The sequence below is a fragment of the Piliocolobus tephrosceles genome, chromosome 15 (assembly GCF_002776525.5).
Source record: "Piliocolobus tephrosceles isolate RC106 chromosome 15, ASM277652v3, whole genome shotgun sequence".
Classification (NCBI taxonomy): Eukaryota; Metazoa; Chordata; class Mammalia; order Primates; family Cercopithecidae; genus Piliocolobus; species Piliocolobus tephrosceles.
The window spans coordinates 94,618,458-94,633,052 of record NC_045448.1 but is presented as its reverse complement, the minus strand read 5'-3'; the positions used below and the strand labels follow the sequence as shown (position 1 = coordinate 94,633,052).

The following is a 14,595-nucleotide window of genomic DNA, read 5'->3' as shown; positions in this document are numbered from 1 at the left end:
GAAAGAAAGAAAGAAAGAAAGAAAGAAAGAAAGAAAGAAAGAAAGAAAGAAAGAAAGAAAGAAAGAAAGAAAGAGGGAAAGAAAGAAAGGAAGGAAAGAAGGAAGGAAGGAAGGAAGGAAGGAAGAAAGAAAGAAAGAAAGGGCATGAATGTCAGTACAGATGTACCTCAGAGACATTGCAGTTTTGACTCTAGACCACTGCAATAAAGGAAGGAAGGAAGGAAGGGAAGAAGGAAGGAAGGAAGGAAGGAAGGAAGGAAGGAAGGAAGGAAGGAAGGAAGGAAGGAAAGAAGGAAGGAAGGAAGGGAAACAGAGCATGAATGTCAGTACAGATATACCTCAGAGACATTGCAGGTTTGATTCTAGACCACTGCAATAAAGTGAATATCACAATAACAGGAGTCATAATTTTTTGTTTCCCAGTATATATAAAAGTTATATTTACACTGTACTACAGCCTATTAAGTGTGCAACAGCATTATGTCTAAAAAATATACATACCCTTGTTAAAAATACTTTATGCTAAAAAATGCTAATGAGCATCTAAGCCTTCAGTGAGTTAATCTTTTTGCTGGTTGAGGGTCTTGACTTGATGTTGATGGCTGCTGACTGATCAGGTTGGTAATTGCTGAAGGCTGGGGTGGCTATGGCAATACCTTAAGATAACAACGAAGTTTGCTGCAACAATTGACTCTTCCTTTCATGAAACATTTTTCTGTAGCATCTGATGCCATTTGGTCGCATTTTACCCACGGCAGAATTTTTTTCCAAAATTGGAGCCAATCCTTTCAAACCTTGCTGCTGCTTTTTCAACTAAGTGTACATGACATTTTAAATCCTCTTTTGTTATTTCAACAATGTTCACAGCATTTTCACCAGGAGTAGATTCTGTCTCAAGAAACCACTTTCTTTGCTCATTCATGAGAAGCAGCTCCTCATCTGTGAAAGTTTTATTATGAGATTGCAGCAATTCCGTCACACCTTCAGGCTCTACTTCTAATTCTCGTTCTCTAGCTGTTTCCACCGTATCTGCAGTGACTTTCTCCACTGAAGTCTTGAACCCCTCAAAGTCATCCATGAGGGTTGGAACATCAACTTCTTCCAAACTTCTGCTAATGCTGGTATTTTGACCTCCTCCCATGAATCACAAATGTTCTTAATGGCCCTTAGAATGGTGAGAAAGGTTTTCAGTTTACCCAGGTCCATAAGAAGAATCACTATCGATGACAGCCATAGCCTTATAAAATGTATTTAATAAATAATGAGATTTGAAAGTCAAAATTGCCCCTTAATCCATGGGCTGGAGAATGCTTGTTGTGTTAACAGGCATGAAAATGACATGTATCTCCTTGTACATCTCCCTCAGAGCTTCTGAGTGACCAGGTGCGTTGTCAATGAACAGTAACATTTTGAAAGGAATCCTTGTATCTGAGCATTAGTTCTCAAAAACAGGCTTAAAATATTCAGTAAACTCTGCTGTAAACAGATGTGCTATCAACCAGGTGCTGTTATTTCATTTCTAGAGTACAGGCAGAGTAAATTCAGTATAATTCTTGATGGTCTGAGGATTTTTGAAATAGTAAATGAGCATTGGCTTCAACTTAAAGCCACCAGCTGCATTAGCTCCTAACAAGAGATTCTGTCTGTTCTTTGAAGTTTTAAAGCAAGTACTGATAAAAGCCCTAGATGGAAACGTCTTCCAAGGCTGTTTCACCTACGCTGAAAATATGTTGTTAAGTGTAGCTACCATAATCACTTATTTTAGCTGGATCTTCTGGATAACTTGCTACTTAAGCTGTAGCTTCTACATCAGGACTTGCTACTTCACCTTGCAATTTTATGCTATAGAGATGGTGTCTTTCTTTAAAATTCAAGAACCAATTTAGCCTCAAAGTTTTCTTCTGTAGCTTCCTCACTTCTCTTAGCCTTTGTAGAGTTGAAGAGAGTTATGACCTTGTTCTGGATTAGGCTTTGGCTTAAGGGAATGTTGTGATTTGTGTGATCTTCCATCCAGACCACTAAAACTTTCTGTATATCAGCAAAAGTCTGTTTTGCTTTCTTATCATTTGTGTGTTCACTGGAGTAGCACTTTTAATTTCCTTCAAGAACTTTTCCTTTGCATTCACAGCTTGGCTAACTCTTGGGTACAAGAGGCCTAACTTTCAGCCTTTCTCAGTTTTCAACATGCCTTCCTCACTGGGCTTCTAGCTTTCTTTTTCTTTTTCTTTTAAGCATTTCTAGCTTTTGATCTAGAAAGACATATGACTCTTCCTTTCACTTGAACACTCAGAGGCCACTGTAGGGTTACTGGCCTAATTTCAACATAGTTGTGTCTCAGGGAATAGAGAGGCCTGAGGACAGGGAGAGAGATGGGAGAATGGCAGGTTAGTGGAGCAGTCAGAACACACAACATTTACCAGTTAAGTTCCCTGTCTTATTAATTGTTTTGGATGTTCCAAAACAATTACAATAGTAACATCAAAGATAACTGATGACAGATCACCATAACAGATATAATGATGATGAAAAAGTTTGAAATATTATGAGAATTACCAAAACATCACAAAGACACAAAGTGAGTATGTCCTGTTAGAGAAAGGGCTCTGATAGACTTGCTCAGTGCAGGGTTGCCACAAGGCTCAAGTTTTAAAAAGTATAATATCTGCAAAATGTAATTAAATGAGGTATTTCTGTACCTACTTTGGGTTGTCAAGGGATTAAATGACTTAACACATGAAATGGGCTTAAGACAGGGTCCGGCATATCATACATGCTCCAGTGTGGCAGCAAGGAGCAGGCCCCCTGTGACCCTACTTTTGGGGTCCTAATCCTGATCTTGCCATTCGCTAATTGTATAACTTTGAGAAGGCTGCTGATATGCTGTGCCTCAGTTTCCCCATCTATAAAATAGGAATAATAATACCTGACTTAGAGGGTTATTAGAAGAATTGAATGAGTGAATATTTGAACATGCTTAGATTAGGGTCTGGAGGATAATAAATGCCTGATAAATGTTAGCTGCTATTGCCATCCCCCCCAGGACCCTCAAACTTTCTATCCCCCCATCCCACCAATTACCACATTGTGATGATTTTTCCTCCTACATTGAAATTACTCAAAGCCTTCTTTCCCTGTCATGTCTCCCCGACCATGCCTGGTTGCACACTCCCTCCCCATTCAGCCTGGCCCTCTTCAAATCTGTTCTCCAGGAATCACCAGCCCTCTACCTGAAATGAAATCTAAATTCCTACCTGCCAACTGCCGCCCTCCTGGGGCCTTCCAGCATCTTCTGTATTGGGTTATATTAGTTGGTTCTTTCGCTGCCACAAAGAGCTACCTCAGATTGGGTAATTTATGAAGAAAAGAGGTTTAATTGACTCATAGTTCCACTGGCCTAACAGGAAGCATGACAGGGAGGCCTCAGGAAACTTACAATCATGGTGGAAGGCAAAGGAGAAGCAAGCACCTTTTTCATATGGCAGCAGGAGAGAGAAGGAGCAAAGGGGGAAGTGTCACACACTTTTAACCAACCAGATCTTGTGAGAACTCACCCACTATCACAAAAACAGCCAGGGGGAAAGTCCACCCCCATGATTCAATCACCTCTCGCCAGGCCCCTCCCCCAACACATGGGGATTACAATTCAATTCAAGATGAGATTTGGTTGGGGACACTGAGCCAAACCAAATCATGGGTCGAACTCAAGCTCCCACATGTGGCCCTGGGGTGCCTTCCACCTGCCGGGCCTTCCCACCTCCATCCCACTCCCACCTCTCTGTCCTCTACTGAGGACTCCACACCCGTCCTATGCTCCTGCTGTGACCTTTCTTACAGACTTCTTTCCCCTCACACTCTCGCTTCCCTCACCTGATAAGTTAATGCTCATCTTTTGAGACCCAGTTGAGGCTGCCAACTTCTCTAAGACACTCTCCCAGAGCCCCTTCTGTAATAAGGAGCCCCCATATAAGCTTCCTGGAGCAGCAGCCTGGGCCCGTCTTGTCATTGCACTGTTACTTTTGGTTTGTGATTATAAACTCTGTGAGCACAGAAGTTGTGGATCCTTAATTTGGCATCATCACACCTAGTAGTAGTGCCTTAATTTGGCATCATCACACCTAGTAGTGTCTGTCTCTGCACAGGTTAATTCACCTACAAAATGAAATTGCCTTGTGTAACTACATCACACCTGGCTGTGGGGTTGCTTGGAGCTTTGCTTTTAAATCATTTGATCATCTTTGAAACATACATTTCTGAAGGGTCCATGAGGTAGCTGGCCAAGGAAGCTGGGAGCTGATATCTCCCTTTGGAATCATCTAGTGGGATTTGCTAGAGGGACGAATTTCCTAGCTTAGAAAATGGTTAACAATTTTTAAAAATCAGTATTTTCAGTGCACCAGCCAAAGTGAGTATTTTAGGGTCTGCCTCTCCTCTTTATTCCAGGCCAAATGGGCAGCTCGCACAGTCCAGGATGTATCTCAGGGAAGGAGGGGCCACAGCATTGTCCCTGCTGCTGTCTTTCAACTGGATTCACTTGTTCTCTTGGGCAATCTCCATTTACCCAATACCTGTAATGGTAAAATTAAGAAAATAGCTAACACATATTCAAATGCTTGCCATTTACCAGGCACTGTCCTAAGATTTCATGTGTAGTAACTCATTTAATGTCTCAAGACAAATCAACAGGACAGAGATTTTTCTCTGTTTTTTTGATTAAAGTTACAACAGCAGCTGAAATGATGCCTTGCACAAAGTTAGACTTTATGAATATTTGTTGAATAAATGAATGACTGTAATAACCCTTCACAGTTTGCAGAAATTCACCAGTCTTCTCTGTTAAAAAATGAAGTTCAGGATAGTTAAGCACCTTGGACGTTACTCATCCCTGCCATTTTTGCACTAGACTTTTAAAAATATGATTCTAATAGCTTATTGCCAAAAAGTCTAGTTTGGTCTTTTTATACAAAATAAAACTTTTATAAGTAGAATCTTGCCATCTCATTGACGTTTTGGTTTTAGATATATTGTGGTATTTCTCATGAATCTTACCATGATGGTGTGTTCTTGACATCGTTTGACTGTGTCCCCACCCAAATCTCATCTTGAACTGTAGCTCCCATAATTCCCACATGTTGTGGGAGGGACCCAGTGGGAGATAATTGAATCATGGGGCCAGTTTCTGCCATACTGTTCTCATGGTAGTGAATAAGTGTCATGAGATCTGACAGTTTTATAAGGGGAAACCCCTTTCATTTGTCTCCCATTGTCTTCTTGCCTGCCACAGTGTAAGACATGCTTTTCACATTCTGCCATGATTTTGAGGCCTCCCCAGCCACATGGAACTGTGAGTCCATTAAACTTGTTTTTCTTTATAAATTACCTAGTCTTGTGTATGTCTTTATCAGTGGTGTGAAAACGGACTAATAGAGTCAATTGGTCCCAGTAGAGTGTTGTGCTGCTGTAAACGTAGCCAGTGACTTTAGAACTGGGTAACAGGCACAGTTTGGAACAGTTTGGAGGGCTCAGAAGAAGAAAGGAAAATGGGGAAAAGTTTGGAACTTCCTAGAGACTTCTTAAAGGGCTTTGACCAAAATGGTGATAATGATATGGACAATGAAATTCAGGCTGAGGTGGACTCAGATGGAGATGAAGAATTTGTTGGGAACTGGAGTAAAGATGACTCTTTCTATGTTTTAGCAAAGAGACTGGTGGCATTTTGCCCCAGCCCTAGAGATGTGTGGAACTTTGAAATTGAGGGAGATGATTTAGGGTATCTGGTGGAAGAAATTTCTAAGCAGCAAGGCATTCAATAGATGACTTGGGTGCTGCTAAAAGCATTCTGTTTTAAAAGGGAAACAGAGTATAAATGCTCAGAAAATTTACAGCCTGAAGATGCAGTAGAAAAGAAAAACCCATTTTCTAAGGAGAAATTCAAGCCTGCTGCAGAAATTTACATAAGTAATGGGAACCAAATGCTAATCCCCAAGACAATGGGGAAAATGTCTCCAGAGCATGTCAGAGACCTTTGCAGCAGCCCCTCCCATCACAAGTCGGGAGGCCTAGGAGGAAAAAATGGTTTCATGGGCCAGGCCCAGGGTCTTCCTGCTGTGTGCAGCCTAGGAACTTTGTGCCCTGCATCCCAGCTGCTTCAGGCTAAAAGGGGCAAAGGTACAGCTACAGCCATGGCTTTAGAGGGTACAAGCCCCTCTAAAGGGGGTAGTACCTTCCATGTTGTGTTGAGCCTACAGGTGCACAGAAGTCAAGAATTGAGGTTTGGAAACCTCTGCCTAGATTTCAGAGGATGTTTGGAAATGCCTGGATGTCCAGGCATAAGTTTGCTGCAGGGGTGGGGCTCCTCATGGAGAACCTTTGCTAGGGTAGTGTGGAAGGGAAATGTGGGGTTGAAGTCCCCACACAGAGTCCCCACTGGGGTACTGCCTAGTACAGCTGTGTCCTCCAGACCCCATAATGGTAGATCCACTGACAGCTTGCACCATGCACTTGGAAAAGCTACACTCACCACCAACTTGTGAAAGCAACTGGGGTGGGGAGCTGTGCCCTGCAAATCCAGAGGAGCAGAGCTGCCCAAGACCATGGGAACCCACCTCTTGCATCAGTGTGACTTGGATGTGAGACAGAGAGTCAAAGGAGATCATTTTGGGGCTTTAAGATTTGATCACCCCACTGGATTTTGAACTTACAGGGTGCCTGTAGCCCTTTGTTTTGGCCAATTTCTCCCATTTGGAACAGCTGTATTTACCCAGTGCCTGTACCACCATTGTATCTAGGAAGTAACTAACTTGCTTTTGATTTTACAGGCTCATAGGCAGAAGGGACTTGCTTTAACTTGCTTTGTCTCAGATAAGACTTTGGACTGTAAACTTTTGAGTTAATGCTGAAATGACTTAAGACTTTGGGGGACTGTTGGCAAGGGATGATTGGTTTTGAAATGTGAGGACATGAGATTTGGGAGGGGCCAGGTGTGGAATGATATGTTTTGGCTGTGTCCCCACCCAAATCTCATCCTGAATTGTAGCTCCCATAATTCCATGTGTTGTGGGAGGGACTCAATGGGAGCAAATTGAATGATGTGGGCAGTTTCCCCTATACTCTTCTTGTGGTAGTGAATAAGTCTCATAAGATCTGATTGTTTTACAAGGGGTTTCCCCTTTCACTTGGCTTTCATTCTCTCTCTTGCCTGCCATCATGTAAAACGTACCTTTTGCCTTCCACCATGATTGTGAGGCCTCCCCAGCTATGCGAAACTGTGAGTCTGTTAAACCTTTTCGCTTTATAAATTACCCAGTCTCAGGTACGTCTTTATTAGCAGTGTGAAAACAGACTAATACAGGTATAACACTTTGTTTAATCTGTTCTTTGAATGGATGTAATCCATAAACAAATACCTTGCATTTCTTGAGACATCACCTATTAAATAAACATGTTTAGAAATGAGAAATAATTTTGCCTCCAGAATCCCTATTTCCTAATTTATGTTTTGGGCCACCATGGGTTTCTCAATCAGATTTTCTTAAGACATGCTCCTCCTGTACTCTAAAACACACTGAACATGAAAGACTTCTCAGACTCCTTGGTTAAACAAATATAAGGGTACAACAAAGAATAAGAGCCACTGGTGCACCTCTCCATCTGGCAGCTGGAAGCTTGGCTGGGGTCTCTTACAATCCGTTTCTTAAAGACTGTTTCTTATTTCCCACCTATTTCCACCCCTGGGGAATGGGGAGAGGTGGGGGTATGTGTGATTGGAGAGATCAATGGGGAATCCTGTATGCATTTTTTTAAATGCCCATTTCTGAGATTCTCTGAGAGTCATTGTGTTATAGTCACAGTCTGGAGCATGGGTGATGATAATATAGCATAGATGAAAATGCCACAGACTTGCTCAGGGCACTGACAGGAACATTATTTATAATGAAAAGAGCATGCTATTTAGGAATAGAGAGGCCTGGGTTTAAATCCTAGCTCTGCCCTAACACATATGGGACCTTGACTCAGGTAGGTTTACCTCAGTTTAGCCTCAGTTTTCCTAAAGACCCTATGAAATAGGAAATTATATCTCCATTTTACAGATGCAGATTCAAACCATAAGGAGATACCATTACATATACACTAGAATGACTAACATTAAAAAGACTGTAAAGACCAATTGTTGGCAGGAATGTAGAACAACTATAATTATTATACACCACTGGTAGGAGTGTAAAATTGCATAACTACTTTGGAAAAATTATTTGGCAGTTTCTTAAAAACGTTTGAAATGCATCTACCATATGACTGAGCCATTTCACTTCAATATATTTTCTCAAGATAAATGAAGACATATATTTTCTCTAAGAATTGTACGTGAATTTTCCTAACAGTTTTATGTGCAATAGTCCCAAACTAGAAACAACCAAAATGTTCATCAACAAGTAAATGCATAAATGAATGTGATGAGTGCATTACATAGACTAGAGTACTACTAGCAATAAAATGGAACAACTACAAATACATATTGTAAGGTGGATGAATTTCAAAACAGCATGCTGATTGAAAGAATCAAGACAACACATACTCTGCAATTCAGTTTACTTAAAACACGTCTCATCTATAGTGTCAAAGAACGGATCAGTGGTTGCCTTGGGGTGGGAGTAAAGAAAGGAATGGACTGCAAAAAGACATGAGGCATTTTGTTCTGTAGCTTGATTGTGATGCTATTGTCATGGGTGTGTACGGTTGTCAAAACTCTTCAAGTGGTGCACTTTGAATGAATGCATCATTGTAATATATTATTTCTCAATATTGTTGATTAGGGAAGAAGATACGTTGTTTAAAGCAAAAATAGCCATGAGGTTTATAACACATGCAGAAGATCTGTATCTATATATGTAATATGTATACATATCTTTATATATAAAATCTCAACAGTAGCAAAGTGGATGGGGGAGTGGAATTGAGGTATACTTTATTGTTGTAAGTTACAGAATTTCCAAGGGAAGTGGAATTAAAAAGTTACAAATACGAGAGGCATGTGAAACTTTTTTGTGTGTGTTGATAAAAGAAAATAATTTGGAACGTGATTGTATGTGTGTAGACCAAAATAAGAGGAGAGTTGAGCTTAGGGGGCCACTTTGTGTTGAGTCAAGGAGTGCCTAGACAGATGTCAGCATGAGTAGTGAGGCCTATAAATGGATTGGAAGAAAAGTAAACTTGAAAAGAAAGCAAAGGAGAGGTTTTCCAATGGGAGAGCGATGTGGTGGAGACTCATGGTTGCAGGTACAGTCATGGTGCAGGGTGACAGTTTTGACAGACCCATGAAGACTTTGGTAGACTTTGGAGAAGCAGGTTTAACCTTGGGGTCTACATCAGATGCCTGCAAGCCTCTGCTACTCCTGTGGTTAGTGTTTGCAGTGTTTGCAGGTATAAATTTTTTGTTATATTTCTTTTGACCTATTTGTCTTTGTATTTTGAGTGGCTTTCTTGTATAAAGCATCTAGTTGAATCTTGATTTTTTAAAAATCGTGTCTGACAATCTCCAAGTTAAATAGTACTATTTAAACCATTTGCACCTAATGTAACTATCAACAAACATAGAGTTTTAGAATATTATCCTGCAACTTTTTCTCTATTTATCCCATATGTTATTTGTTCCCTTTTCCCTCTGCTCCTGTGTTTCGTTGACTAATTGAATAATTTTTAGTATTCCGCAGGTAGCGTCTTAAATGTTATTTTTTAGTGACTATCTACAGTTTAAAATATGCATCATTGACATCATATTCTTTCCTCAAATAGCATTATAGCACTTCACAGATAATACTCCTTCACACATGTGCTGGGTGCACCGCCACTTCCATCACATATCTCTGCTTTGTCCCGCAGGTATGCCGGGGCCCTCCTGGGTGAGGATGTCTTCCAGGGAAAGGAGCTGGTCAACAGTCACTCACTGCAGGCTCTGGTGGTGGGGCTGAGGGCCTACAGCACCTGGGAGAACATCCGCTGCCTGCAGGACTGCCGCGAGTGCACTGGAGGCATGGTGAGCCCCAAGGCCTGCAGCTCCTGCGGGTCCCCACAATACAACCCACCCTGGGGGAGCACTGTGGGGCGGGCAGAGAACGTGCTTCAGAGTTGAATAGAAATCCCAACTGCCCATGACTCCGAGTTCCTTCCTTACCAGCCTCCTAGTCTTGTGTGTCTCCCTCATATGATGCTGCCAGGACTGATAGAGAACATGTTTGTAAAATGCCTGCCTGGCCCATGGAGGCACGCAGTAAACATCATGAAACTTGGTGGGCAAAGGTAGTAGTGGACAGTATGGGAAAGGGCCACTGAAGGTTCAGATGATCAAAGCTCTGCTCCGATGTTTTAATCCCTTGGGGAGAACACAGGAAATGATCCCGAGGGTTTCCCTCACCCCAGGTGAGGACACAGGAGGCAGAGCATTCAGAGACTTCCTGGTGTGTCCCCAGCCCCAGTCTCAGACTGGATTGTGCAATGAGAAGCACAAGGTGTGAGTAATCCCAATATTAGTATTTGAGGGAGTTAAGGGGGACTCTGAGAGCAGCTGGATCTGTATGCAACCATGAGAACAGAGGCCCTGCAGGACTCTGCAGGTCTCCACAGGTGTCTGCACCCATGTGAGGGTCCAGAGCCCATGACAAAGTGAACCCAAGTTGGGTGTCTGAGGGCAGGACACGTAGCATGAGGCTGTGGACCTGTGACGTGGTGGCACGGCAGGACTGCAGGATCAGCTGTGCACTTCATTCAAATGCAGGCCAGATGTGGCAGCTACTGGAACTCCAGATCACACCCCCAGAGGAGAATGGAAGGAGGGAGCCCCCCCTGTTGGTCTTTGGTCTGAATTTAATACTGAACTTCATCGAATATTTGCTTAAAAACAGCACCTCTGAATGTGAAGGAGAAGACGAAGAGGTTTAGCCTCAGTAGAGAATGGGTCAAGGGCAAGTCAAGGGCAGCTGTAGAAAATAAAAGGGAAAGGATGAGTTTCTGGAAAGCCGATTCCCTGCTGTCCGTATGGAGCTAACGGACCCCACAGAGGGGCAACGGTGAAGAGGGGCTGAGCCTTCACAAGAGGCAGAGGTGCGGGCAGAGCCTGAGGGCATCTCCCATGAGATCCATGGTGTTTGTCCACCTGAAAGCCAGTATGATCATTTCTTTTAGGCGGCTGAGTGAAGATGTGTCTCTGATGATGGTCGGGGGTGGGGCATGTCTGCTTCATTCCTATGGAGATGTTGTGTGGGGTCCACATGGAAAAAAAAGGGAATGGAGAATAAAATAATAGCTGGCTTAGGGTGCAGCTGGCCAGGAGCTGAGGTCCTCCAAGGCAGCTGGGACAATGGCACGATGTGACTGTCCTTAGCTAAGGAGGGCCCTGCCAGGGGGCTGGTTTCTACCTGTGTCTCTAGGAGGTGGCTGTCCCTTCAATCCGCAGGCTGGCAGCAGCAGGGAACACAGCCCAGGGATTCGGGGGTCGAGTAAGAAAGTTAGGTCAGCAGGTCAGGGGTACGACCTGAAGTGGCCCTGCAGGCAGGGGCAGCCCACACAGTGGGGGCTTGGGGCACTGCTGGGGGCCCTGAGCTCAGACACTGTGGCCTTGACAGGTGACTCAGCCTGAGGGCTCGCTCAGAACCCCCTGCAGGCTCCTGGTCCTCTGGGCTCCCGTGGCTCATTCCCTTTTTCGCAGTTCACAGGCGGGCAGGCCCGGGGTCTCTCACCCCCAGGCCCTCATAGCCTGCCTGCACAGAGACCCTCCTGTGCCCCTGTCATCCTAACCCTCGTCCTTTCATCCTGGCCTCAGTGCTCATTCTGGGAGGCCATATTTCCCCTGGGTCCATGCTGAGCCCTGGCAGTGCCACCTGGAACAACCACCCTTGCCTGCTCTCCAGTGATCCAGCCTGTCATGTTCACCTGTGCTGCCGAGGACCACCCAGCAGTGCGGAAATGACCCCACCCTGTTAGAGAAGACGCAGTCCATGCTGGAATGCCAGCTGCCTGGGCACGCTGCCTCACAGAGCTCTGCGCCCCAGAGCTCCTGAGCAACCTGGGGCAGAGGGCCCTAGAAGGCAAGTGCTGTGTCCTCTGCTCACAGTATTTCTGACACCAGATGTGTGGCTTTTCCATAACAACCAGTTCTCTAGTTCTCTGTGGAACCAACGGGGTGCTCTACGACAGTGGCCCCCCAACCTTTTTGGCACCAAGGACTGGTTTCGCGGAAGACAATTTTTCCACGGATGGTTTTTGGGGTGGGGGGTGTGGGGTAGGGGAGATGTTTTCGGGATGAAACTGTTCTGCCTCAGATCCTCAGGCTTTCGATTCTCATAAGGAGCGTGCAACCTAGATCCCTCACATGCACAGTTCACTGGTCTGGTACCAGTCCGTGGCCTGGGGATTGGGGAACCCTGCTCTACAATTTAATTTATTCTGACAATGACTACCTGGAGTGCATGCAGACTCCACAGATTAAGGCCTCAGTTCCATAAGTCTTCTTCTAACTTTGGATGCTAGTCACCAATATTGCTTCTCTGGGTTACCTGCGCTGTTATTATTATTATTATTGAAATAGGGTCTCACTGTCACCCAAGCTGAAGTACAGTGGCACAATCACAGCTCACTGTAGCCTTGAACTCCCGGGCTCAAGCAATCCTCCTTCGTCAGCCTCCCAAGTAGCTAGGACTACAGGCGCATACCACTACACCGGCTAATTTATTTTTTGTTGAGATGCGGATCTCACTATGTTGCCCAGTCTGGTTTCGAACTCCTGGCCTCAAGTCATCCTCCCATTATACCCTCCCAAAGTGCTGGAATTACAGGTATGAGTCATACCCTGGTCTGCCCACACTTTTGCCTCACTTGTCTATAAATCAGGAGTTCCCATGACCCTCTCCTTAGGTTCAATAATTTGCTATAACAGCTCACAGTACTCAGGGAAACACTTAAATGTTTACTGGAAATAATTAAGGGTACAGATAAACAGGCAGATAAAGAGATACATCGGCTGAGGTCCAGAAGGGTTCTGAGCACAGGAGCTTCTGTCCCTCTGGAGTTGGTGTGCACTGCTCTGCTTGGCACGAGGATGTGTTCAATAACCTGGAAGCTCTCTGAACCACATAGTTTAGGGATTTTGTTTTTGGAGATGGAGTCTCTCTGTGTTGCCCAGGTTGGAGTGCAATGGTGCAATCTCAGTTCACTGCAATCTCCGCCTCCTGGGTTAAAGCAATTCTCCTGCTTCAGTCTCCTGAGTAGCTGGGATTAAGGCATGCGCCACCATGCCCAGAAAAGAAGGAAGAAGAAAGAGAAAGAAAGAGGAAGAAAGAAAGAGGAAGGAAGGAAAGAAGCAAGGAAGGAAGGAAGGAAGGAAAAGAAAAGAAAGTCCTGTGTATCTGTTTTCTTTCTTACCCTTAAAACATGGAATTAATCCTCAAAACTTGGCCCCCTTGATCTTTTCTTGCTTTATTATTTTTTTACCCTGAACACTTAAAAAAAAAACAAAACATGATTTTATTGTTACTTTTGGAGGGAGAAAGAACACTGTATTGCCTACAGACTACTCGTAATGACAGCAATGATGACATTCATTAGCTCTAAAGCCTGCACAACCCATCTTGACAGCTCATTTGTTGGGGACAAATTTTTGTGTTAGTGTGTCTAGTTTAGGAGATGGGGACTTGAGAAGAGAGGGGCATGAGAAATTATTGTGCAGTTTACCAAGATATGGGTGCATCTTGCACTTAATTTTTGCCGCTACTCTAGACATAGGACCCTGTGAAATCCTTTTCCTCTAACTGCTGACTTCAGTGTTTGTTGCTATTGCCTAAAATGAGCATCATCTGTGGAGGGCAGTGTCTTGGCTGAGCAAAGTCTATTTGAAATCACATTTATTGCATTATTTTTATCAATTCCAAAAGTAATATATATCCATTGTAGAAATTTTTGAGAAAAAAGAAAAGCACAAAAAAGTAAATATATCCCAAAATTATACTTCTCAGAGATGATTCTTACTGTCTGTAGTATATTCTTTCTGTGCAGTGTGTGTAATGTTATAATCCCCCCTAATTCACTTAAGATTTGATATGGATATTGTTTCAACTCTTTACTACAACCTTACTTTGAAGTAAAATTTTCATAGCTGGTACCATTTATCTTATAGGTGTACCATAATGCATTCAATCAATTCCTCAGCTTATGTCAGATTGTTCCATTATTATAAACAACACTATAGAAAACATTCCAGTACCTTGGTACCTAACTTATTTTTGTGCATACCTGGGATTGCTTTTTCGAATGAAGTATTTAAATCAAGCCTTGATTTTGTATCCTGAGACTTTGCTGAAGTTGCTTATCAGCTTAAGGAGATTTTAGGCTGAGATGGTGGGGTTTTCTGAATATACAATCATGTCATCTGCAAACAGGGACAATTTGACTTTCACTTTTCCTAATTGAATACCCTTTATTTCTTTCTTCTGCCTGATTGCCCTGGCCAGAACTTCCAACACTATGTCGAATAGGAGTGGTGAGAGAGGGCATCCTTATCTTGTGCCAGTTTTCAAAGGGAATGCTTCCAGTTTTTGCCCATTCAGTATG

General features: G+C 43.4%; 1 protein-coding gene across 1 annotated transcript in view; it reads left to right on the top strand.

Annotated features, from left to right (window-relative positions):
- ACOXL (acyl-CoA oxidase like) overlaps nt 1-14,595 on the top strand; it is a 358,184-nt gene that overhangs the window by 161,674 nt on the left and 181,915 nt on the right. The window contains exon 12 of the mRNA XM_026449783.1: nt 9,877-10,030. Within this exon, the coding sequence (XP_026305568.1) occupies nt 9,877-10,030 (154 nt within the window). The remainder of the gene's footprint in view (nt 1-9,876; nt 10,031-14,595) is intronic.